At 40.6% G+C, this 25,836-nt stretch overlaps 2 protein-coding genes across 2 annotated transcripts; both read left to right on the top strand.

The window, feature by feature from the left end:
• Nucleotides 1-455: 455 nt before the first annotated feature.
• Nucleotides 456-17,560, top strand: LOC311057132 (uncharacterized protein). The gene is made up of 9 exons (XM_084074072.1): nucleotides 456-674; nucleotides 2,935-3,098; nucleotides 3,319-3,448; nucleotides 5,237-5,533; nucleotides 6,405-6,536; nucleotides 7,923-8,096; nucleotides 12,567-12,718; nucleotides 13,266-13,337; nucleotides 17,004-17,560. The coding sequence occupies exons 1-9, from the start codon at nucleotides 620-622 to the stop codon at nucleotides 17,166-17,168; spliced, it is 1,341 nt and encodes a 446-aa protein (XP_083930198.1). The 5' UTR covers nucleotides 456-619; the 3' UTR covers nucleotides 17,169-17,560.
• Nucleotides 17,561-20,854: 3,294 nt separating this feature from the next.
• LOC311056899 (uncharacterized protein) lies at nucleotides 20,855-25,836 on the top strand. The gene is made up of 5 exons (XM_084073743.1): nucleotides 20,855-20,983; nucleotides 21,455-21,537; nucleotides 24,084-24,176; nucleotides 24,229-24,281; nucleotides 25,346-25,836. Exons 1-5 carry the CDS (start codon nucleotides 20,914-20,916, stop codon nucleotides 25,380-25,382), a joined length of 336 nt encoding a protein of 111 aa, XP_083929869.1. The 5' UTR covers nucleotides 20,855-20,913; the 3' UTR covers nucleotides 25,383-25,836.

The following is a 25,836-nucleotide window of genomic DNA, read 5'->3' as shown; positions in this document are numbered from 1 at the left end:
CAATGAGATCATATAACCGGTGGTTGATTTGCATACTGCCGGGAGCGGTCATACACACACACACTCCACACACACGCACACCATCTATTTGTCGTATTTGCCGTCGGCGGCGGCCCGTGGCGGCCCGCGGCGGCAGGGTGTGCTGTCTTGGGGGAGCACACACACACACACACCATCTATTTGTCGTATTTGCCGTCGGCGGCGGGCCGCGGCGGCAGGGTGTGCTGTCTTGGGGGATGGTTTAAAAGACTATATCTGCCGACTTGGGAATGAGACCGTGTTGTGCAATATTAACTCATTTTGCTGGGGACCTGTGATAATGCAGCCTACTGTCACTTATTTTGGTAGACCCGGATGCTTATTTCTCTTGCAAAATCTGGCAACGCTGTACAGTGCCCATATCCACAGTAGAAGAGCCCGCCTATACTGTATGTGACACTTCCCACACTCACAATTCAACACGCTTCAGAGGGAAGTGGGTGGGTTTCTTTTTTCTGCCTGAACATGGAGCAGAAACTGGTTTGTTTTTTTGTTCTTGTTTAGTTTTTAACTTCTATCTATTAGAACATTAGGCCTATTCTTCTGTCTTTAGTTATAGTTTTCTCTCTCTGTAAACAGGATGTTCCATTTATACTTGTTTTTACTCGTGATTTTCATCTCCTGTTACTCTGTCGGTGAGTCATACTCGCAGCTAAATTGTTATTGTAATTAATCCTGTACCCTGTATTATTTCATCATCCTAGCCCTAGAATGGCTGTGGTATAACATCTTAATGTATTCCATAATACACAGCCATAGATCACTCCTATGCCCTCCCGGTTATAACGGAGTCGCCTGAACCCTATAATGAATTGACTTGCGGTCAACTTAGGCTATTGTCATACAGTAGTTTGAAAGTTCTGGCAAAACATGTGTGTTTAGTTAAAAATGTCTCCACTTTTCCACTAGCTTCACAAGGACCCACAAATGCCTAGGGCACTGGTTCCCAAACTGGGGGTAGGGGAACCAGCCTCGCATTGGGAGGCGTTGTGAGCTTGTAGATCTGCTATTTTCACAATATTTATCTGTGGATCCGAGTTAAACTAAATGTAATGCCTACAAGTGCTTGTCAAGGTGGGGGGTCCCCAGTTCAAATATGATAAAAAAAATATGGGGGGGGGGGGTGGGGTCGCGGCCTGAAAGGTTCGGGAACCCTTGGCCTATAGGGTGCCATGACCCTGGGGGATGTTCAACGAGCCAGGATTTTTATTATATGTTTTTTTTCTTTACATTTTTAAGAATTGTAAATAAATAAAATGTTATTGTGTTTTATAGAACACACAATATTAAATTGCACCCTCGAATGTGTACGCTTTAGTTTTTGGTTTTGCCCAGCCGTGCGTATCCAGACCAGACACTCCAGACACACAGGTGTGTTTTCTACACTCTGAGGATTTGCCCAAAATCTTTAGGCAAAATCTTGCCATGGGCATCAAATTGGTCAGGGCCTGCACTGAATACATGAAATGTATGTATTATCACAGCCATTCTGCTACTCTCCTCCCAACCCCTGGGATGTCCGGGTACATTAAAGGAGTAGTTCACCCAAAAAATGACTTATTTTCTATACATTACACACCCCATGAAGCATTGAATTCAGCCAATCCTGAGACAATAATTTGATTTCCGGTAGGAGACTCAAAGAGTCTCCTTTGAGTCTCCTACCGGATACATTAGCATCTTTCCGCCGGTCATCAAATTATTGGCTTAGGAATGAGTCAGAAACAAAACAATCTCCTTGAACTCAATGCTTCATGGGGTGTGTAATTGATAGAAAACTAGAAAAAGTGCTCCTCGGAGCACAGGTCTCCGCCAGGTCAGGTAGGTTATTGTGGGCCAGCAATGTTCAGAATTTGCCAATCAGGCTGGAATATAAAAAATTGGACGGAACCATCTTGATCACTTGACTATAGAGATAATGTGTACTGATTTGCATGATGTTTGGACAAAATTTGTAGGAGTAATATAAAAAAGAAAAATCGGCCTCCTGGTGGCGCTATAATAGGGCAATGTTAAAAGGGTAGCGTTTGTTCTTCAACGTAGTGCGAATGTGTGTGCAAAGTTCCACCGCAATTGGACGCTGCGTTCATGATTTGCGGCATTTTGTTCAAAACGGGCCACTCCTGCAAACTTTAGATGTCAATGTTAGCCAATCAAGATGGAATATGAAAAATCAACAGATCTATCTTGATCACATGACTATAGAGATCATGTGTACCAATTTGCGTGAAAATTTGGATAAAATCTGAAGGCTTAATCTCAGAATATGTGTTTTACATAAATCGGCCTCCTGGTGGCGCTATAAAAGGCTAATGTGAAAAATACAGGGCAGATGTTTTTTCTTGGCCTCTATAGAGTATGCGTGCAAAGTTTCATGCAGATCGGTGCAGTTACAGTTAAAAATGCAAATTGGCCTTTTATAGCGCCACCATGAGGCTGATTTGAAAATGTTCAAGTGCCATTTCTTCCTCGGCCTAGTGGGAATGTGTGTGTGAAATTTCACAGAAAGCGCAAGCTGCGTTCATGATTTGAGGCATTTAGTTAAAAATGGACCAATCCTGCAAACTTTGCGTGATGTTTGGATAAAATATGTAGGAGTAATTTCTAAAAATGGGTTTTGCACAAATCGGCCTCCTGGTGGCGCTATAACAGGCCCATGTCAAAAACTCGCAGCGACCGGTCCAACTGTGCCGGAGATTAGCTGCTCACAGACAGATGGATCATGACACACGGACACACACACACACACACACACGGACACACGGACACACACACGGACGGATGGGGTGCAAAACATACTCTCTCGCCATGCCTTCGGCTTGGCGGAAACAATAAGCAATTTTTTGGGTGAACTACTCCTGATGATATAACCTTATCTCTCTGTCTTGTTTTAAGCTCCTGGAGTCTGGGTAGGGATATCTAGAGAGGTATGCTATGGGAAAGATTTTACTATACCTCTTCGTGAAGTGGGCATCCCCGAAATGAGCTTCGTCCCTCGAAACCTGTTCTTCAGTCCAGCTAAAGGAGGCAAGAAGATACAAGTGATGGAGAATGGGACGGTAAGATATGGAATATGTTCTACATGTTTGTAGCATCATGTTGGAAGAATTTGACGGTAGGCCTATTGATTGAGCACTTTATTGAAAATTAATTCAAACGGATAAACACCTATGAAGGAAGTAATGAAACAGCCCAATTTATTTTCAATATGGCTGCTGTGTATTAGAGCTTATTTGCCTCTGGTTTATGAGCATGTATGTGTGTTGTCACCCCTTCTAGATGTTGGACCCACACTATGAGAACTCATCTCATCAGTTCATTGTACGGGAAGCGACAGAGAGAGATGCGGGGGACTTTTCTTTCATGTTGTGTGACATCTCCTTTGGTGCCCTGAGACTGACAATCAGCGGTGAGACCATAATGACTCTTAAATCCCGTCTCTTCCAGTGTAGTCTCGCGTGGCCAGACAACTATTCCACAATCTCCGAATGCTATATATAGAGTCTGGAACTACACCTCCCGAAAGCAGAGAAAGGAAGCTGTCATCTGTTTGTCATTTCCGTTTCCGAAAATACATTTTCATTTCAAGCTATATATCGTTGCTGTCCGGCATGCAGGAACCAGCTAACTTCATTTTTCTGCTTTTGCATTTTTTTCCATAAATCAGTGCTATTGAACACCCTTTACGTCTGTGTGTTGGTAAAAAAAAACCTGAACCTATGAAAAGTATTAAAAAGCGCTTCTGACAAAAGCAGCTAACTCCATTGGATCCTCAAACTTTCTGCTAAACCAGCTAACTCCACCAAAGGGGGGTGGACTTAGCTGGTTTTGCTGACTCCAGGCTCCACCCCCCTTTGACCTCCAACCTCATTGTGAGCTTACAAAAACCTCCTATCTCCATTTTTGTTTTGTTTTTTTCATTTCCTGAAAAATGAACATTTTGGAGTTAGTTGTTTCCTGCCGTAAGCACAAAAAAATATCCAAATAATTGGATTTACTGTAGGACAAATTTACATGACTGCAAAGACGAGACGGAAGTGGGAAGGAGGTGGGACATCCCCTTTACCCCCCGGATCATTTTCAGCACTTCCGTTCTCCATGCTGTATGACGCGAAGCATTTGGAAATTGTGGGAGGCAACAGTCTGGCTCGCGAGACTACTACTAAATATATCGTTTCTGTCCGGCGGGAACCATGCAGCTAACTCCATTTTCACAAAACTCCATTTTCACATTTTTTTCATAAAACAACACTATTGAACATCCTTTATGTCTGTGTAAAAAAAAAATGTAACCAATGAAAAGTATTAAAAAGCGCTTCACCATTGGATCCTCAAACTGTCCGTCAAACCACGCAACTCCACCCCCTCTCTTCTCCCTGCTGCCGTTCTACAGCACATAGTGAGCGCACACAGACAGAGGAGGAGATCTACTGCGGAGCACGCACTAATGTTATGAAAACAAGTAATTCTATTTCTAAAATCTATGAAGTGTTTAATGAGGAGAGCAATGTGCCAAGAAAATAGTTCATAGCATTTCTCTTGCTAGTTCTACTGAAACTCCAACTCTGTGAAACCCTCTTTGCAGAAGTTATTGTTATATTTAAAGTCCTGTTTATTATTGTAGGCCTATATAATAAGTGTCATGAAGCATTGTGAGCTTGGAGATCTATTGTTAGCTTAGCCCCAGCCCCCATTTGAAACCTCTCCCTCCGCAGCGATTGGAGCTATTGGCGTCAGCTGTTCAGACAAAACTCTGAACTCCACTTGAGCTGGATTTGGGTAAAGTGGTGATAATATAATGCATGCAAGTATCTGACAATATATAAAGTCACTATACCAACTTTGATTAGGCAGTATGGCTTTGTTTTAAAAATATAAGGTTTTCTTAATTTCCTGAAAAACGTATATTTCTTTTTTTTTTGTGTCATTTCCTGAAAAATGAGCGTTTTGGAGTTAGCTGATTGCTGCCGGACAGCAGAGATATCTATCTATCTATCTATCTATCTATCTATCTATCTATCTACAGTATCTATCTATCATTTTACGGTGTATTTACACAATAGTCCATCTCATTTTTCCAGCAGGATGATAGCTTGATTCTGATTCTTAATGTCTTCTCTAAATCGTCTTGTTTTATTAATTATCAATCATATATTATTTCCCCCCTCTGTATTTTTTAATTCATGTATTTGTTTAGATTGTTCAAGTACAGAGTGGGAGGAATATGGGACCGACAGCTCCTTCAAGGTTCCCAATGATGCGTATTCCCTGGTGTACACTCCTCTGGGAAGCGACGGCGAGGCCAACGCTTCATCGTCGGTGCTGCTGTGGAATCGCACCGGCAACCCTCAGACCAGTGAGGGAGGAGGAGTCAGGGGAAGGCTGGCGAGCAGCCGGTGGAAGACGGAGAAAGTCACTCAGGAGGACAACGGCTACTACACCTTCAGAGACAAAGACCACAAGTTTATCTCCAGACTGGAGATGACAGTTGAAGGTTGTTGTGACGTAGAACTGGGCTGCCATTGTATCACGCATAACCAATGGTGTAAAGTAATTAATTACATTTACTCAAGTAGTGTATTTTTTACTTTACTGGAGTATTTCCAATTTTCAGTACTTTTATTTCTAGGCAAATGTTTTACTTTTTTACTCCACTACAATTATTTGACAACTTTAGTTACTAGTTACTTAATTGGATTATTATTACAAAACATACATTAACCACTTCAGCTCTGTATATATTTCGGCCATTTGAAAATAGCCGATGCGATGCGACGCATTGTGAGCTTGTAGATCTGCTATTTTCAAAAGTTGTGTATACATTTTATACATTTGAAAACTTGTGAAATGGGGCATTCTGTATAATGAGTACTTTGTACTTTTAGTACTTTAAGTACATTTTGATACCAATACTTTTGTACTTTTACTCAAGTACATTTTGAATTCTGGACTTTTACTTGTAACAGAGTATTTCTACATTGCAGTATTGGTACTTTTACTTAAGTAAAACAATTGAGTACTTTTTCCACCACTGGTTGTGACGTAGAACTGGCTGCCATTGTATCACGCATAACCCCTGTGTTCCATCTCAACTTAATTCCATACTTTAATAGCAAGTACAGAGCCATGGCCAAGTTAACTATCGCGGGTTTGCATAGTTAAATAATGTCTGACAATAGGCCTACATGAATCCAACACATTAATAGAAAGGATGTTTAATCCGTTTAATCTGCAACACAACATTATACAATATGTATAGGGGTCCCTGCTTCAACTCTCTCTCTCTCTCTCAGCTAAGGGGTCCTTGGCCTGAAAAATTGTTGAAGAGCTTTATTTTAATGCTATCTCTTCTATCTCATATACAGAGCAGAGACGGAACAGGCAGAGAGTGGAGGGCGAGGATGTCCAGATCATCAGTCTCGGGGTGGACTCTGCGTTGTTCGACCTGACGTTCACTCCAACGGATAGCGTTTACCCAGTGGTGCTGATGAAGGCGGGTGAGTCGGGAAGGGACCATTATGGAAATGTCATGTCACGATTGTTATGGCCAAAGTAATAGGCTCTATGCACAGCAGCCATTCACAGGTGTTGCCAATGATACTAATGAAGGCTCTGTTCCATTCTGGTCAAACAGAGTCAGGGTGCTGATATTGTACATGTTGGCTCACTGGAAACACTCTGCTACACCAGTGGGTCTAAGTTGGGGTCCAGGGAACCTCATGGGCTTCCAAATGGCCTCTTATGGGTGTGTAACTCTGAGAGTGTACAAATACAAAACAGCGTTATGAGGGTCGTGGAAACCACTGTGCTACACTAAATGGAACAGAGCCTTCATTAGTATCATTGGTAACACCTGGGAAGGAAGTGATAATATGGCTGCTGTGCATAGAGCCTATTGTGATTAACAATATTTGTGACGATTGAAATCTGCTTTTGTTAACCACCCCATTAACACCCGAGGCAGATTCTAAAAATCTGTTCTAAATCCTAACAGTTTTTTTTCAATATATATATAAAAATATGTTTACAAAATAAAAAATATCTTAAAATATTTTGTTCCAGGGACCCCCCAGAAGCAAAGATTTGAGTTACAAATGTTTGCATTAAAAATATATATATATTCAAAGATTTGCAAAAATGTCCACCATTTTTCAAAAATAGCAGATCTACAAACTCATAGCTTGTATATCTGCTATTTTTGAAAAGCCAAAGAAATCTAAGATGACACGGATGCGTTCCCAGTCATTTAAGTTTTATTTTAACACCAAAGTTTTATTTTAACTTTGGGGCGGAATCTTTGTCAAATGCGTGGATTCATGGTCTTGCGCATCTTTCACTCGAATCTACGCATGTGTATCGACAAAGCATTGGCAGATTCAGCCCCATAGGTAAAATAAAACAGTGTGACTGTGCCCTTAATGGGTTAAGGGTTACTAAAACAACCATTGCAAGGCTATAGCAATATTTTCATATTATTTATATTAGAGCTAGGTTTAGGGATAACTTCACTAACACATGTACTTAGTTACTTTCCACTACTGCCTTTTTGCTAACGGCACAAAGGACATGTTGGTTGTCCCAAGGGGGAGAATGAATCTATCATTCCCCCCGTTGCTGAACCTTCCCACAATCTCCAAGTGAAGGGGATTAGAAGATGGTTGTCCATAATATGCACCCTGTAGCAACCATATTCTGGGGGAATACGACGCTTTGCAACTACTGCAATATTTGTCAAAGAGATTTATTGTAGACGGTCCGAGCACCGAGACGACTCAGGTCCAATGTATGTCGAACGGCTCCACGACAAATCTCTGCAATATGATTATTGTGAGTGCTTTTATTTATTATCGTGATGATACCGATTATCGTCTCATCCCATACAGGCAAGATGCAGATGGACGCCATCGAGTGGACTAAGTTTGCAGGTAGACTTCAGAAGATGGATGGACCCCCACTGCAGATTGTGATTGAGGACCTCCAGCCCTCGGACTCCGGTCGCTTTAAGCTCACAGACCAGAAAGGCAACCTGGCCCTCCGCGTGAATCTTGAAGTAGAGAGTGAGTTATGCTGCATTGATCCATGGTGGCACGTTTAGGTAGCCTGGGTGCCAGCCTGCTTCGCTACGTTCGGCGGATTTTTTTTTCTCTCTGCGCTTATTAGTCTGGAATGCCCCCGATTGACTCGTCTTGTAGAACTACACTGGAACTACATCTATCTATCTATATATACATTTCTAAACCCAAAACCCAAAAAAAAAACCTGCCACTGTGTGGGACTAAACACAAAAACAACATATCAATGTCACTAACAAGACACGCCACAACGTGCAGAATTACTACGCGCAGTCTGTAGGCCACTTCATACTGCTCAGCACACATCTGCCCCCTCGCAGCATAATTAATTGCGGCCAACACAAACTCACAACATTACAGTCGGCCATGTTGTTCCTTAGCGTCATCGCCGACCACCGCCCAACGAGACCCAAGTGAGGTCAGACAACACACTCCATATTTGGGCATAGCTCCATTGGGAACATCTCCTATTATGGCTTTATATATCTACCTTACAATTGGAACCTGCGCCAGAACGGTTGTCAGTATGTCGGTTGTCAGTATGTACGTTGCATCACTCTTGCCAGATTGCATGTCAGTATGTACGTTGCATCACTCTTACTGTCTGTCTGAAACTTTACACTACATCATCACAACAAACCAACCTGTTACCAAGACGACGATGACGATGAGACGGTCGTCCCGAATATGGACACAACGCCAGTGTGACGTAATCTCACGACAGCATGACATCACATCCTACCTATAAATTCTAGGATGCCGTCAGATCGCACCAGTTCGACGGCTTCCATAGTGATAAATAGTAATCTACCTTACAATTTGAATCCAGTGTCGAATGTCCCCGTGTGTGTACGTTCCTGTCCCCGTGTGTGTAAGTTCCATCACTGTTATATCCATATATGGAGTTTCACATCAGCATGACGTCAGCACTGGATATCTCCAAATGACATGATGATCGCCGTGGGCAGTGGTGGAAAAAGTACTCAAATTATTTACTTAAGTAAAAGTACCAATACTGCACTATAAAAATACTCAATTACAAGTAAAAGTCCAGAATTAAAAATTTGGATGCCAGGTACCTCCACCAAGCTGAGCAGTGCTGACACCCTGGAGCACGACCAAGATGCAATGCGCTTCAACGTGGAATATCTAAACACCCTCTGCCCCCATGGATTTCCCAGGCACATCATCACCCTCAAGCCTGGCATGCCTTTGATGCTACTCCGCAACCTCAGCCCCAAAGACGGACTCTGCAATGGGACAAAACTCCCGTGTGTGTACGTTCCTGTCCCCGTGTGTGTAAGTTCCATCACTGTTATATCCATATATGGAGTTTCACATTAGCATGACGTCAGCACTGGATATCTCCAAATGACATGATGATCGCCGTGGGCAGTGGTGGAAAAAGTACTCAAATTATTTACTTAAGTAAAAGTACCAATACTGCACTATAAAAATACTCAATTACAAGTAAAAGTCCAGAATTAAAAATTTGGATGCCAGGTACCTCCACCAAGCTGAGCAGTGCTGACACCCTGGAGCACGACCAAGATGCAATGCGCTTCAACGTGGAATATCTAAACACCCTCTGCCCCCATGGATTTCCCAGGCACATCATCACCCTCAAGCCTGGCATGCCTTTGATGCTACTCCGCAACCTCAGCCCCAAAGACGGACTCTGCAATGGGACAAAACTCTTATTCCAGAGGACCCTCAACAACAAGCTGCTGCTGTGCAAAATAGCCGCCACGCAAAAGGAGGTCCTCATCCCTCGGATCAAGTTCATTCCTGATGCTGGACTTTTCACTTTTGACTGGGCCAGGCGACAGTTTCCAGTCCGCACTGCTTTCGCCACCACCATCAACAAATCACAAGGGCAAACACTTACAACAGTTGGGGTCTGGCTTCGATCCCCTGTCTTCACTCACGGACAGCTATATGTTGCCAGTTCCAGAACGGGTGACCCAGCAGCCCTGAAGTATGCCATACACCAGCAGGAAGACCACACTGCAAACGTCACTGAAAACGTGGTTTTCACAAAAGTGCTTCTTCCCCACTGAGGTAAGGCTGTTGCATTCTTCCATCTGTCATTTCGGATTGCTCTACATAACTAACAATGCCTACAACTTCACACAAACATCACTGTCTTCACTCTCACATGATCCATGGTGTACGTCTCACATTGCGTGCTTGACTCCTTCTCCTTTTCTCCCATTCTGCAGGCTCTGCCATGACAACCTGTGGACATGACGACGTCGCCACTGTCTTTCACACCTTCTCATTCTTATCCACCTTTTACACAAATAAACTGCTCACTTCATCTCCTGCCATTTGGTCTATCTTTTAACATTCTACACCACTGCACACTGCTCACAGGTCTGCCATGCCAGGTGTGAGTAATCACAAAGTGGGTTTTGGTCATTGCAGAGGTCATGCACGTCACCTGTTTGTCAAGTGGGTATTTTCATAGCCTGGCGTGGATTTAGGGGAGCACAAAACTCTCTCTCACACTGTGAGGTGCCGGTAATGTGGCACTGCCAAGTGGACGCCGCGTCACGCTAGACGTTCGGGCCGCGTAGCGGCCCGAACTTCTAGTATGTTACGTTAGGCAACGTCGTTGCTGATTGGATGTTGTTCAAACGAATGACGAATCAAAACGATCACACCGTTTTTTTTGTCCCGCCCCGCTCCACAGACCAATCAGAAGCCACGGTAGGTTTCGAACCTTGGCTGCTGTGTCCCGCCTCCTGGAGATAGGAGGCATTCCAGACTGAGAAGCGCAGAGAGAAAAATAAATCCGCCGAACGTAGCGAAGCAGGCTGGCACCCAGGCTAACGTTTAGGGGTCATGTCCATAGAGAATGCCTTTTGAGTTGGCAGCGCCAGTCTGCCATGTATTTCTATGGTCAAGAGGCGCTGGTGCGCTCCTCTTCCCAGTGGGCTATTCAGGCAGGAAAACGGTTCAAATTTTGTAAAGGAGTCATTTGATCCTCCTGGTCAGTGGTGGAAAAAGCACTGAAATGTTTTACTTAAGTAAAAAGTATCGGGTGCAATACGTTAGTCCGACAGCGCATTCCTCCGACAGCGCAGTGCTCCGACATTAAACAGTAAACCCGAACCAAACCCGCACCCTAACCCTAACCGCACGCGGATGCCACATAGTCGGAGAAAAGGTCTGTCGGATTAACGCATGCCTCCCAAAAGTATCAATACTGCAATGTAAAAAATACTCTGTTACAAGTAAAAGTCCAGAATTCACTGATCAAAATGTACTTAAAGTACCAAGAGTAGAAAGTACTCATTGTGCAGAATGTCCCATTACACAAGTTTTCAAATGTATAAAAATCGTTTGAAAATAGCAGATCTACAAGCTCACAATGCGTCGCATCGTTGCGTTGTAACTTCGGACAGACTACATTGCTAACCGGAAGATGCTACTTCATTCAATTCAGTTGCCTGACTGTGTTAATAATAACATAATTATTTTTATAGAGCGGACGTGTGCATTTTCAGAGCATGTTTATTTTAGTAGTTCACCCAAAAAATGACTTATTTTCTATCAATTACACACCCCATGAAGCATTGAATTCATGATTTTTGTTTTGTTTTTATCGCATTCCTAAGCCAATAATTTGCTAACCGGCGGTCTCTCCGGTAGGAGACTCAAAGAGTCTACTTTGTGTCTCCTACCGGATGTATTAGCATCTTTATTATTATCATCAAAGTATTGGCTCAATAATGTTCAATTCCTGAGCCGGAACAAAATCAATCGATTGTGTTCCTTGGGCTTGGATCAATGGAACTAACATAGTGTACTTTAAATTCTTATTTATCTGTATCACAATAAAAAGTCATTTTCTTCAAGGTTTTAAAGGAAAACAAATACCATGACATTTATTACATTATTATTAAAGCTAACTTAAGTTAAAAGTAGCAATACCACAATATAAAAATACTCTGTTACAAGTAAAATGCCTGTGTTCAAAATGTTACTTGAGTAAAAGTACAAAAGTATTGGCATCAACATATACTGTACTTAAAGTACCAAAAGTAAAAGTACAAAGATTTTTGAAAATAGCAGATCTACATGCTCACAACACATGGTAATGTGACGCGTTGTGAGCTTGTGGATCGGCTATTTTCAAATAGCCTAGGTATAAAATAGGGCTAAGTGGTTAATGTATGGTCTATCATGTAATCATTTATATCTGCAAAGTAACTAATAACTAAAGTTTTCAAATAATTGTAGTGGAGTAAAAGTACAGTACAATATGTGCCTCTGAGATGTAGTGGAGTAGAAGTAAAAGTACTTAGTACTTTACACCACTTTTCAAATCTTATTTTTTTTGCAGGGGCCCACTTAATATACCCTCGCAGCCCACCAATGACCCCCAGCACACAAGTTGAGAATCACTGATGTAAATGAACCTAAAGACATTTGTTTCTGTCCTTGCAGAGCGGGACCCTCCTTATGGCTTGTATGTCGGTGTCCCCGTCGGCATTTTGTCGGTGGTGGTCCTTGCTGTTGTGAGCTGGTGTTGTGTGAAAAGGTGCTGCAAGAAGACCACTAGCAAGACCGCAGACACACCTGCTGTCTATTACCATGATGTAAGCACCAACGCAAACACACTCTATCGCAGCGGTTCCCAAACTGTTTCAGCTGAGATCCAAAAGATAACTTTGTTGTCTCCCTGAGACCCAAACTTACCAGAAATCGATTATGAATCAATACTATTTAATAGTGAAAATAGCTGACCTACAAGCTACAACGCGTCACACGTTGTGAGCTTGTAGATCTGTTGTTTTCACTATTTACGTTTTTTTTAACGTTTATGGATTCTTTTTCGTTTTCTTCTGAAATTCTATGAAATATAATAATATAATAATAATATAATTTCTGAAACACTTAGATTTGAAAACATATATATTTTAGAAAATATTTTAAGATAATAATGATGTTTTTTTTTGGGGGGGGGGGGTGCAAAATAAAAGGGGGGAAACAAAAGGGATATTTACTTATGACCCATAAAAATTGGTGCGTGACCCACAATTGGGACCCGACCCACTGTTTGTGAAACTGCTCATTTCATAATAGTTTGCATTTGAAGCAGCTTTGTGTTTTTGTCTCATTTCAACATTCTTGGTTCAATTCCAGGACACCACTCAACCGTCCACTTCAGCTCATCCTAATTCATCACATGGACAAACTTACCCTGCCCAACCACTGGTAGGTGCTTTATACATCATTATACATTTTGTCCACCTCAAATGTCTTTATTTATACCTTGGCTGATACGGATTGATATGAATTGTTTCATGTGTCTGGTCCTGAAAACCTTCATGTCTGCTCATCTCAACCTGAGGGTGTGGACCAAGGTTATAATAGTTAAAGAAAACTAACAAAATAACTAAAATTGAAAACATATTTTCATTAACTGAACTAAATAGAAACTAAAAAAAAAACCTAGAAAATGTGCTCCTCGGAGCACAGGTCTCCGCCAGTACTGTTCCTGATTAATCCTGTCTTACCTATTTATATTACATATTGTCACGTGTCACTTGACCAATGTTAGTCACACCCCATTCATATTTAGAAACAACAGTGGTCATCACAGTGATGGAAGCTCACTTCAAAAAATAAAAATGATTTTTTGAAGTGCGTGGTCATATTTATAGGTTTTTATTTCATGCGTCTCGCTAGCCAATCAAAGCATTGGTGACAACATATTGTCACGTGTCACGTGAAGCTTGACCAATGTTAGCTTGGCTGAGACGGACACACACACGGACGGACAGAAAAGAAAACATACTCTCCACCATACTGGCGGAGACAAAAAAAGATAACTAACTGAAACTGTATTGTGTGTTTACAAAACTAACTCAAACTAACTGAAATTATAGACAAAATGCCCTTAGTTTTTGTTTGTGCATGGTTATTGGTTCATCTGTAACTGAATAGATTTTGAAATGCTAAATTTTGTTAAGTTTTTATTACACAATACCTTACTTACCTTTTCAATCATGCACCTAAAAAATAACCCAACGTATAAAAAAAACTAAAACTAATAAAAACTAACTAAAACTATTAGCATTTTCTAAAATAAAAACTAGCAAATCCGCTCTAAACACCTATTAAAACTAACTGAATTAGAAAACAAATATTCAAAACGAACTAAAACTAAATTCAAATGAAAAATCCAAAACTATTATAACCTTGGTGTGGACCCACTCCTAAATACAATTTACAATGTCTACATTTAGCAGACGCTCTAATCCAGAACAAATTTGCAAGTTGGCGATCAGAATAAGCAGAGTAAGCATGAATTCAAGTCAATAAGTAAGGTAAATAATCACATAAGTAGAGTGATCTACAAGCTTGCGCCGCGTTGTGAGCTTGTAGATCGGCTATTTTCAGCACTTCTTAAACATCTGTTTTAATTTCTAATTAATGGAATTTCTTAGATTTAAAAAAAAAAATATTTATTAAATTATTTTGGAAAATAATGTTTGATTTTTTGCTTTAACAAAAACAAAGTGTGGGTCCGTGACCCACAAATGGGTCCCGACCCAGTGTTTGGGAACCACTGGCTTAGACAATGTACCTAGCATCTGTCTTAAAAAGAAACACCTAAATAAACATTATGTACATTTGTGGTCAAGAAAAACAAATCGAAGAAACACAAAACATGAGCACAAGTGACCAAGATATGTCTCAATGTCTGCATAGTAGCCATATATTGGTCAATCACTATAGCATCAATTGAAAGAAAAGGTGGTAAGGAGGGTACAGGCAGAGTGAAGTGCTAGGGGGTGAGATGGAGGAGGAGTTCACCTAAAAAATGACTTATTTTCTATCAATTGCACACCCTATGAAGCCTTGAATCCATGGATTGTTTTTTGTTTTTGTCGCATTCTTAAGCTAATAATTTGATTCCCGTCTCCTACCGGCTAATGTATCCGGTAGGAGACACAAAGTAGATTATTTGTGTCTCCTACCGGAAATACACACGGTCATCAAATTATTGTTTTAGAAATGCCACAAAAACAAAAATAAATCCATGAAATCAAGGCTTCATGGGGTTGTGTAATTGATAGAAAATAAGTCATTTTTTGGGTGAACTCCTCCTTTATAAGGTGAGTGCTAGGGGGTACGGTGCGAGTCTGAAGAGAATGCTAGGGGGTACGGTGGAGTCTGAAGAGGTGAGTGCTAGGGGGTGAGGTGGAGTCTGAAGAGGTGAGTGCTAGGGGGTGAGGTAGATAGTAAATAGGGAAAGACCTTTGCACTTAAACCCAAAGCCTTAATTTCTACTAAGCCCCGTGTGAGGTTCACAAATCTTCCCTCTAGTGTTAGTTTAAAGTACAGTTGAGTTCCCTGCAGCGCTCTATAGTAAATACAATATTTATTAACAGTCAAGCAACTGAACCGAATGAATTAGTGTCTTACGCTGTTTCCTGACACACATCGTGAAAGCAAACGTTCAGTTTTTCCAACAACTCGAGGTAAATGTTCTGTGATAGGAACTCTTTTCTTTTACATTAACCACTTGTACCCAAGCGTCCCTCCTAGTCTTTGGATGGGAACATTGGCCGGAAATAGCCGATCTACAAGCTCACAACGAAGAGATTTGGTGTAGAGGGGAGGGGAAAAAGGCCAGACCCACTGAGAGCCAATGGTCAAGTTTACTTAATAGTAATGGTTTAAGTCAGGGGTGGGCAACTTTGATGATGGAGAGGGCCACACTCCACACTCACTCCAGAGTGCCACATTGCATATACTGTCGGGCATACACCTCTTCTCTCCGTATTTTAACTTATTTTGTAAATGAATGCCGTACTTCGCCATTCTGTGTCACACAAAAGTAGCAAAATAGCCCATCTCATCATCAATAGCCCTCTCAAAACGCAGTGCGATGTATTTTGAGCTTGTTGATCTGCTATTTTGGAATTGGAATCCTGATTTTTTTTTTGCTATTTTTGAATTATATTCCTGAAAAGTAACATTTTTATTTCATTTCAAATGCATTTAGTTATACTTATGTTAACTTTATGAACTTAAATACAAATATGTGGACATAAAAAAGACAACAGAATTGTAATACTAGTCATTAAGCTACTAATTTAGACTGAATTAATTAATCTGGGTCATGATTGCATGTTTGGAATTGTAACAGCTGAAATCAATTATTTATCAGTATTTCAATAATAACCTGCGGGCCGCATTAAGTGAAGGTGGGGGCCGCATGTGGCCCCCGGGCTGCCAGTTGCCCATGCATGTTTTATTATCTGAAAATACACATGAACATGAATGCAACATATTAACCCATTAAGACAGGGAAATAATTTGTGTCAAGTTTAGATTTCTTTGAGTGCTGCGCTATGAGCTCGGAGATCTGCAGTTTTTTCATAATGTCTATTTATGAATTGATTAATTTAAGTAAATAAATTGATTCATTAATGTAATTTATACTCCTATCTTATAATTTAAATGCCTGCCCATCTGCCATCTCTGTGTCACAAAGATAATTTGTGGGCTAATAATAACAATACAAAATCTATTCTAGATTATTGAATTATTCAATTTTAGCTTTTTCTTTTTTTAAGTAACTAAACAGTAATATGTAATATTAATATATTACTGTTGCTCAGACATTAATATGTAACAAAATGTATTACTTTAAAAGGAAGGTAATAGGTAATGGTAATATATTATTAAAATAAAGTAACTTGCCCAACACTGATGTTGGTAAACAAAGAATTGGTCTATTTGATGCCAATACTTTTGTACTTTAACTCAAGTCAATTTTGAATACCAAACTAACTACAATAGGGTATTGATACTTTTACTTGAATAAATAAAAATGTGTACTTCCATCACTGGTTCTTCTTTCTCCAGGTGGAGGCCTCCACAGCGTCTCATGAACCTGCTCCAACTGCTCCTCTGGGTTTCGACGCTCTCTCTAATGACGCTGGACCCCAGTTTGACCCCTCTGCTCCACCCCTGAGTTCACCCCCACCTTACAATGATGTTTACGCCTCAGACAGAAGCAACTTTCTGTAGACAACTAACTCAACATTGAACAAATAAAGAAAAGGAAAAAGAAAAAAATATGAATAAAAGATTGGTTAAGGGGCACGGTGGCGCTGTCGCCTCACAGCTAGAAGGTCTTGGGTTTGATTCCCGCCGGGGATGCTGTGGGCGTTGGGTGCGTGTCCTCTCCTCTGCGTCATCAGTGCCCATACCCTAGGTGGGGTTGGCGAAAGGGCCTCTCTGTGTGGAGTTTGCATCTTCTCCCCTTGTCCGCTAGGGTAGGTACCCTCACAAAAAAGATGCAGTAATCCTGGTCTCTATATTGCCTCCCCCTGGTCAGCCGGGGCGCCTGATGGAGGGGAAAGGAACCGGTTGGAATAACGTGTTCCTTCCACGCACTATGTCTAACCAGGGAACCTCCCCCCCTGCTGAAAAAACCAGCACAAACCAGCTTATGATGGTTGCTGGTTTTAGCTGGTATTAGCTGGTCTTGGCTGGTCTTAAGCTGGTTTAGATGGCATACCAGGCTGGACAAGCTGGTCAGGCTGGTCAGGCTGGTTTGCCAGTGTAGTTGGTTAGCTGGTCACTAAGCTGGATTCTGCTGGTCTTTGCTGGTCAGCCAGCTGGCTGGCTGGACTGACCAGCAAAGCCAAGCTGGTAGCTGGTCAAATGGGTGGACTGACCAGCAAAGACCAGCTTACCAGCTAGACTTAGCTGGTCAGATGGCTGGACACTGGACAGACCAGCAAAGACCAGCAAAGACCAGCTTAGCAGCTGGTCAAGTTTGGTTAGATCAGTGGTTCTCAACATGTGGATCGGGACTCCCAGGGGGGTCCCCACGTGATTTGGGGGTGGTGCCCAGATGACAGTGAAGTGACAATTTAAGGACCTTTAAGACCTTTTTAGTACCTAAAAAAAACCCACCATTACTGCATCAAAAGTAATCAACAATCTATACTATAATTTTTTTTTTGAAAATAGCAGATCTACAAGCTCACAACACCTTCCTTGCGAGGCGTTGTGAGCTTGAAGATCTGCTATTTTAACAATAGAGTCAAACTAAACGTAAATGCATCAACTCCTACATTCCAAGTGCTTATCAGGGTGGGGGGTCCCCAGCTCAAATATGATTATATAAAAATCTAAAATATATAATATAATATAATATTATATATAATATAAAAAATAAAAAAAATCCATCAATTAATAAAAAAAATAGCAGATCTACAAGCGTTGTGAGCTTGCAGATCTGCTATTTTAACTAGTTTGGATCCCGGGGAGACATCATACCTGCCATTAGACTGTGAAGATTTTCTTCTGTTACAATTGCCCCCCCCCCCAGTATATACAGTATGTTATTGTATTGTATTGTATGGTATTGTAATGTATTGTATTTTATTGTATTGTATTTTTTTTTATTTCACTTTACATTTCTTATGCTTTTCTTGTGATGTGACATAAATAATATGGGTAATAATAATAATAATAATAATAATAATAATAATAATAATAATAATATATTATTATTATCATGACATTCATCCAAACTTATTTACTTAATTTCGCAATTGGCAAATAATATGCTAGTTTGATTCTGAATAACACTTTTTTTTGCTATGGTTACCAAAATGAACAGATCTACAGATCTACATCTTGTCGCAATTCGACGCGTTGTGAGCTTTGTGATCTGTTTTTACAGAGAAGTGGGCCTGAGCAGTGTTGCCATATCTGCTTATTATAAGCGACTTTGGGCTTGTTTTTCTGTTGCTTGTAAATATTAGTGAAATATTTCACTTATTATTTTTGAAAATAGCAGATCTACAAGCTCACAATGTGTTGCAAATGCGACGCACTGTGAGCTTGTAGATAAAGCTCTATAAACCTGTGTATAGGTTTAAAGTGCAAATGTCGCTTCTTTTGGGCTTAATTGTTTTCACAGACCTGGCTGCTTATTTTTCTCACAAAATCTGGCAACAATGTCTGCTGGCTCGCGACCCTTGTACTCTATGCTCGCGACCGCTCGCGACGCGCGGGGAGAATGAATGCTGTCTCGAGTCACTTCAATAGAAAGTTAGATAAATTGCGTTGCTTTGGATTCATCAAAAATAATTATAAACCGGCTTCAGAGAAGATAAAAGAAAGAAGAAGAAGCGGCGGACATTTTAGGTGAGTGTTGACACACAGAAATACTATTTATGTAGGCTTTTTAGCCTACTATTACTGACTGTATTTATAAGTGCGTAGGCTGCTGTGTTCGAAGCCAATCACAAGTCATGACCCAACATTGTTTAGTTATTTAATTTGTCTTGAAAAAGGGATTATGACAATAATTACAAGAAATTACAGTGGGAATATACAATATAATGTTTAATATAGGCCACTATCTGTACTGCTTGCCTGTGTGCTGCTCAAAACTAAATTCAGAATCTGACGTGTGTGTGTGTGTGTGTGTGTGTGTGTGTGTGTGTGTGTGTGGGGGGGGGGGGGCTTTCAGTGATGAAGCTACAGAGTGTTTTAATATCCTGTGAACTCTGAACATTAATGATTCGCCTGTCTGTCTGTCTGTCTGTCTGTCTGTCTGTCTGTCTCTGTGTGTGTGTGTGTGTGTGTGTGTGTGTGTGTGTGTGTGTGTGTGTGTGTGTGTGTGTGTGTGTGTGTGTGTGTGTGTGTGTGTGTGTTATTATTACACATTTCTTTGGCTGCAGTGGCCAAGACGAATGGTTTGCAGGCAGCCCTACTAAAACAGAAAAAGGAACCCAAGAAGAGAGAATTGTTTTGTGTAATATTAAAGTAATCATTGCTTCAAACTGTTCAATAACAGGGGTCTCCCAGACTCTCCACCTCTTTAGTAAGCCGAAAATGCATTTCCAGGAATACCAAATTTAACCAATCAGAACTCTGGATACAGGATAAATAAGTGCAATTGGAAGTGATGACACAAAGAAGTGGGCATATAACATTGGAACAGGAACACTAACATTGAAGCTAATGAATAGGTACTCTCTCCTGAAATTGGCAACCCATCTGAAACTGAATTGTCTACTTATTAAAGAGATGAGAGACCCCTGCTTATTAAGACTGGGAACGCATCTGTGTCATTTTGTTTTATTTCTTTGGCCATTCAAAAACAGCAGATCTACAAGCTCATAGCGCGGCACTCGGTGGCACGCTATGAGCTTGTAGATTGCTATTTTTGAAAATCTTTGAATATATATTTTTTAAAGCGAACATTTGTACCTCAAATCTTTTTCCTTTTATTTTCAAAAAACTTTTAGTATTTAGAGAACATTTTTAGAATCGGCCTCAGGTCTTAATGGGTTAAAGCTGCACTATGTAACTTTCCTCTTCTCCCCCGGATTTGAACCCGGTTTCCTGAGCTTTTACCATTGAGCTAATAGAGCCTGCCTGCTTGCTCAGGTGATACATTGAATCTTGACCATCAGATCAAAATTCATGTCAGATCCTGTGTCTAGGTGAGACATGACCTTTGACACTAAATGTCTCAATAGAAGAGCAGGGAGACGAAATACAACCACCCCAATTGTATAAGTTATATAGTATTATTTGTATTAACATACTCTAACATACAGATTGCATAAGTTATTGTATTAATATACTCTACGATACAGATTGCATAAAATTACATTTTATTCCACTTTAACTTTATAACAAAAAATATCTTGTTTTATCCAAAATATATCTTGCACTACCTTTAGACTCTGACTCGTCTGAATATGGTGGAGATGCTGTTGTACCCCAAGCTATCCACGACGAAATGTCAAGTACAGTCGTACCCAGGCGAAGGCCAAAGAGTTGGAGCTGGACCTACAGCATCTTAAAACTAAGTAAGCAATGACTAATTTTAACGTTGCATGAGTTTGCTCTTCTCTTTTTGTATATATCTATATGTTGGTTAATTGTTCTCATGTTCTTTTTTACTTAGATCTTGACCACAAATGTTAAAAAAAACATTATATAGAAAGCATGTTATATGGAGTGGACAGATGCTAGGTTCATTATTAAACTGTTATCCTACTAACGCATACATCAATTCAGTTTTTTTTTTTTTTTTTTTTCGTACCCTGTTCATGCTTTAAGATGCAACAAATTAGAGATTGCAAAACAGAAACTGGAGGAAGGGCCTCAATATAGCTCTGCAGCAAAGCCTGACATCCCTGCTGCAGATAAGCAAACCAGTGACAGCATAGGTGTGTTTAGACAGTCATACTGTTCTACGGAAAATGGTGACAATGTGTACAATATAAGTACTGTGATACTGCCAAAAGGATCTTAAATGTGATTTTCTACATTTTCAGTTGCAACTTCCTCCATTTCCTCTTCCCCCGAGTCAGACGATTTGGCATCGACACCTGGGATGTTTGACACCAACGGTGACAAGGTATTGAAGAAACATACTGTGTAGGACAGTGGTTCATAAAAGTGGGGTCCCCAGGGGGTTCCACAGTGTCCCCAGCTAAATAAGAAACAGTTAAGCACAAAAGCACTATTTCAGAAATAGGCAACGGGTCATGATGCATCGTGAGCTTGTAGATCAGCTATGTTTTGCTATTTCTGAACTATTTTTGAACAGTTTTGCCTATAGATACACACAGAGATAGACGGGAATGCCCAGGAACGCCCATTCGATTTTGGCTCGGGGGAAAACACAACGATCTGCCTCATAGAGTTACATCATACACGATCGTTTGGATCACTTTCAGAGCTATTTTATGGACGATAGAAACATTGTCAGCCAAGAAAAAATCCATCAGAAGGACAGCTGGAACACAATCGTCCACTCGCCCTCGGCAAAGTTGACTTATTTTTAAGATATATGTGACTAAAAAGACCCAACATTGACAATCTATGAGCTCACAGCGCGTCGGAACGCGACGCGTTGTAACTGTGAGCTAGATTGGCAATGTTTGGTTTATGTTCCCCCCAGAATACATAAACTGGGGTTCATGTGGTTTATCACTGATCAGATTATCCTTATATTTTATTGCATTAGTCAAGTTTCAGCACAAGCACCACCGAGACCGGAGATGTTTCCCTCTTTACATCTCCGTCTGAATACTAAAACACTCGCCCCAAAACACAGTCGCCCCGGGGCAAACCCGCCGGTATTCACCTGGTATTCCTAAACGTAACCTCAGTAAATCTATGCCTAAACTGTTAAACATAACCTTATTCCTATACGGAACCTCAGTAAAACTATGTCTAACCCTGAACTTATTTCAAACCGTAATACAAGAACCGCTGGTCGGTGAAAATGGGGACGAGCGTGTTTTGGGGAGAGTTTTCTGGTTACCACCCGTCTCCCTCCGTGTTGCCAAACATGTTTACATATGCACAGTGTTGAATCGCCTGGTAGAGACACTATTACAAGATATGATCAATTAAACTTACCATAATATCAAAACCCAACAACCATTAAAGGACGACTTCACCGCTTTTCAACCTATCTTCATATAATTGGTCCTCACTAATACTCATGATAAAATGGTACAATTTTTTTCTACTTGGTCTGTGTCTCATAGGAGGGCTGTGGACAGTCCAGAAACCTGTCTACCAGTGACATCATCGTTAGGCATGATTTTTTTTCCCAACAAGATTTCACATTTTTTATTTACATTTTTATTAACATGAGAACAATGGCTTCTTTTATTGCATTGCAACTTTCCAGGAATAGAAAGCCTGCAGTTTCTATTAGCTTGGATTCCCCATTGATGATGTCACTGGTAGACGGAACTCTGAACTGTCCACAGCCCTCCTCTGAGACACAGACCGAGTAGAAAAAAATGGTACCATTTTATCATGAGTATTAGTGAGGACCTATTATATGAAGATAGGTTGAAAAGCGGTGAAGTCGTCCTTTAAGTCATCAATAATGTTTATAGTAAATTTGAAGTACAGTTTAGAGACTGTTTTGTGAACGGCACGTACCGACACCATTATCATTTGGTGACATGCGTCATTTAATATCATGCAGGATTTACACACTGCTTTAGCTCCGTGTTCATTGCCAGATTAACAATTGTGTTTTCTGTAGGTTTTTAAACGAGGATAGGTTAGGGTTTGGCTTGTTTTGTGTGTAAATCGCTGCATGTTGCGTTCCAAACTGTAATGGCGTCGATGTCTCCTGTACTAGGAATTCACTAAAACGTGTTCTATAAACTTCATTGATGAATGAATGGCTTTTGCTTTTTGATATTATGATAAGTTTAATTGATCATATCTATAGAAAATGTAATAGTGTCTCTTACCAGGCGATTAAATCAGATAACCTCGGGCCATTGTGTTGTGTTGGATCCTCTGTCCAGTCAGGACAACATTCCAATCGGACTCTTGTTTAATTTGCTAATGTAACGTTCCTTGTCGAGTGGCAACATGGTTCTGTGCCTGTGATCTGGCAAGCCATGACGCCTGCTTTTTAAATTGGTATACTTTTACAGCATGTGAGTTTGAAAACCCCACATCCCTCTGTCTATACCAGCTGGGGGAAATTTGTGTTTTCCCCCGAGCGCGACTCCGCCTCCGTAGGTACGGCCCACTGATGACACTACGCCGCGTGGATGTATGGCATGCACAAAATAGGGATGCCAGGCGCAAAGGGTTATTTCACTACTGTTTTACCAGCTAGTATGTAATCCAATGACATTGTACTGTATAATAATTACTTTAACTCTCCCCACCTACAGTATAGACAGTTGTAGAATTCTGTACTAAATCTAATGCAACAATTAACATCTTCTCTATTGGAGGTCCATGGCACCAACTCTTTTCCAAATGGGGTCCACATTTGGGGGTCCTTGACATGAAAATGTAATTTCTTTACAGTAAACTGTTTGAAGTGTGCCTGCTTTTGTCCAAAATGAAAGTCTGGGAAATGTCATGGTAAAATGTGTTTTAATTTCTAAAACATGTCTTGTTTTCTTGTTTCAGGTCCACATTGGCTCTGGTGTGTGGCTCCAAAAGGAGATCTGGAAGATGGTGGCAGCAAACACCAAGGACTCCCTGTTCATGAAGGAGCCTGCTGTTGCCATTTGGGGGACAAGAACCCTGAAGACCATGAGCCTTACAGACAAAGAATGCCCCACTAGCAAGTGCGAGGCCAAACCCCCCTGACCCCAGGACTCAGAGGTATGTTTACTGAGGGGTGGGGGGGGGGGCTGTTTTGGCTCTGTGCATGCCTGTAGTTCTCTTTAAGTTTTCCAGAAGGTGGAATTCCTGTTAGCGTTACTGTTCATACCTTCATTTGGTTGTCTCAGTGGCATCAATTTCAACCAGAAACCTGCCAAGCCAATCAACTGAAGCTATGAAAAACTGAGCGGGAAATGGGAATGTCACCTTCTAGAAAAGAGAACTACAGTCATGCACAGAAGCCTATTATTAGTTTATTATGCAAGTCTTATTAGTTTACTATGCAAGCCTTATTAAGCTTATTAATCAATCATAAAAGAAAATACTCTATTGTAATAAAATAATCCATTTTAGGGCTGAAAAAATTGCAGATCTACAAGCTTGGAACTTGTTGGACGCGTTGTGAGCTTGTAGATCAAAAAAGTAATCAATAGAATAATCGTGTAGAATAATTGGTAGTGGCAGCCCTACATGCATGTGTGGCAGGGGTAGCTTTTTTTCCCCACCTTTTCCATTCAAATGCATTTTTCCATAACTGAAAAAGGGGGTTAAAAAAACACTTCACCCCATTTTCAACTCATCTTCATATAATTGGTCCTCACTAATACACATTTTAAGATGGCACCATCTATTTCTACTCACTCTGTGTTTCATTGATGGGTCGTGGACAGTTTAGAAACCTGCCTACCTTTGACATCATCGGTAGGCAGGTTTGGTCATTTTGAACAACATTTTTAACTTTTTTATTTGTTAATTATTAATGCAAGAACAATGGCTTCTACTTTCTATTAGCTTGGAATTTCCATTGGTGATGTCACTGGTAGGCAGGTTTCTGAACTGTCCACATTCCACCAATGAGTGGCAGAACGAGTAGACAGAAATGGTGCCATTGTATAATGAACATTAGCGAGGACCAGTTATATTAAGATAAGGTTGAAAATGGGTGAAGTTTAAGTTACTTTAAGTTATTCTCAAAACATCACAATTCATACAACTCACCCCATGCATGTCTAAGCTAATTATATTTGTTTTATTGGTGGGGGTTCTTGTTTGTTTTCTTTCAGACTGTTTCCATTGGTGGCTGGAGGGACAGAACATTAATGGGGAAGATCTCACAAAGAGGAAGAAGGCCATGGGGATATGATACATTTCAGAAAAAAATCCAGGACATCAATAGAAAGGACAAGAAATTGTGTGTCTGTGTATGGGGGGTGATATGGGGGTGTGCGTAATAGCGCCACCAGCAAGCCGATTTTTGCAAAAACATTTTTGACTACAACTTTTGCAGATGTTTTCCAAACATCACACAAATCGGTATACAGTATCTCCATAGTCATGTGATCAAGACAGATCTGTCCGATTTTTCATATTTTCTCACTATTTTCCAGTCATTTGAATTTGTGTGTGTGTGTGTGTGTGTGTGTGTGTGTGTGTGTGTGTGTTCCTCAGGTTGAAGTTTATGAATGTATTTGTTTATTTACATATTTGTTATTTGAATGTTGTTTTTTAGTTTTTTAATAAGTGTTTAATAAATTATTGTTATGTATGAAATTGA

This window comes from Gymnoscopelus microlampas, assembly GCF_963454915.1.
Source record: "Gymnoscopelus microlampas genome assembly, chromosome: 12".
Lineage (NCBI taxonomy): Eukaryota > Metazoa > Chordata > Actinopteri > Myctophiformes > Myctophidae > Gymnoscopelus > Gymnoscopelus microlampas.
Note: the sequence above shows the minus strand (reverse complement) of the source record. Positions and strands in the feature narration are given on the sequence as shown.

Excerpts from the sequence above, each read along its gene's own strand:
- LOC311057132 (XM_084074072.1), top strand. The coding sequence starts at position 620 with ATGTTCCATTTATACTTGTTTTTACTCGTGATTTTCATCTCCTGTTAC. Across the intron at positions 8,097-12,566 it reads CGTGAATCTTGAAGTAGAGA|AGCGGGACCCTCCTTATGGC; the intron begins GTGAGTTATGCT and ends CTGTCCTTGCAG. Across the intron at positions 12,719-13,265 it reads CTGCTGTCTATTACCATGAT|GACACCACTCAACCGTCCAC; the intron begins GTAAGCACCAAC and ends GTTCAATTCCAG.
- LOC311056899 (XM_084073743.1), top strand. The coding sequence starts at position 20,914 with ATGTCAAGTACAGTCGTACCCAGGCGAAGGCCAAAGAGTTGGAGCTGG. Across the intron at positions 24,177-24,228 it reads TGTTCATGAAGGAGCCTGCT|AATGCCCCACTAGCAAGTGC; the intron begins GTTGCCATTTGG and ends TTACAGACAAAG. Across the intron at positions 24,282-25,345 it reads CCTGACCCCAGGACTCAGAG|ACTGTTTCCATTGGTGGCTG; the intron begins GTATGTTTACTG and ends GTTTTCTTTCAG.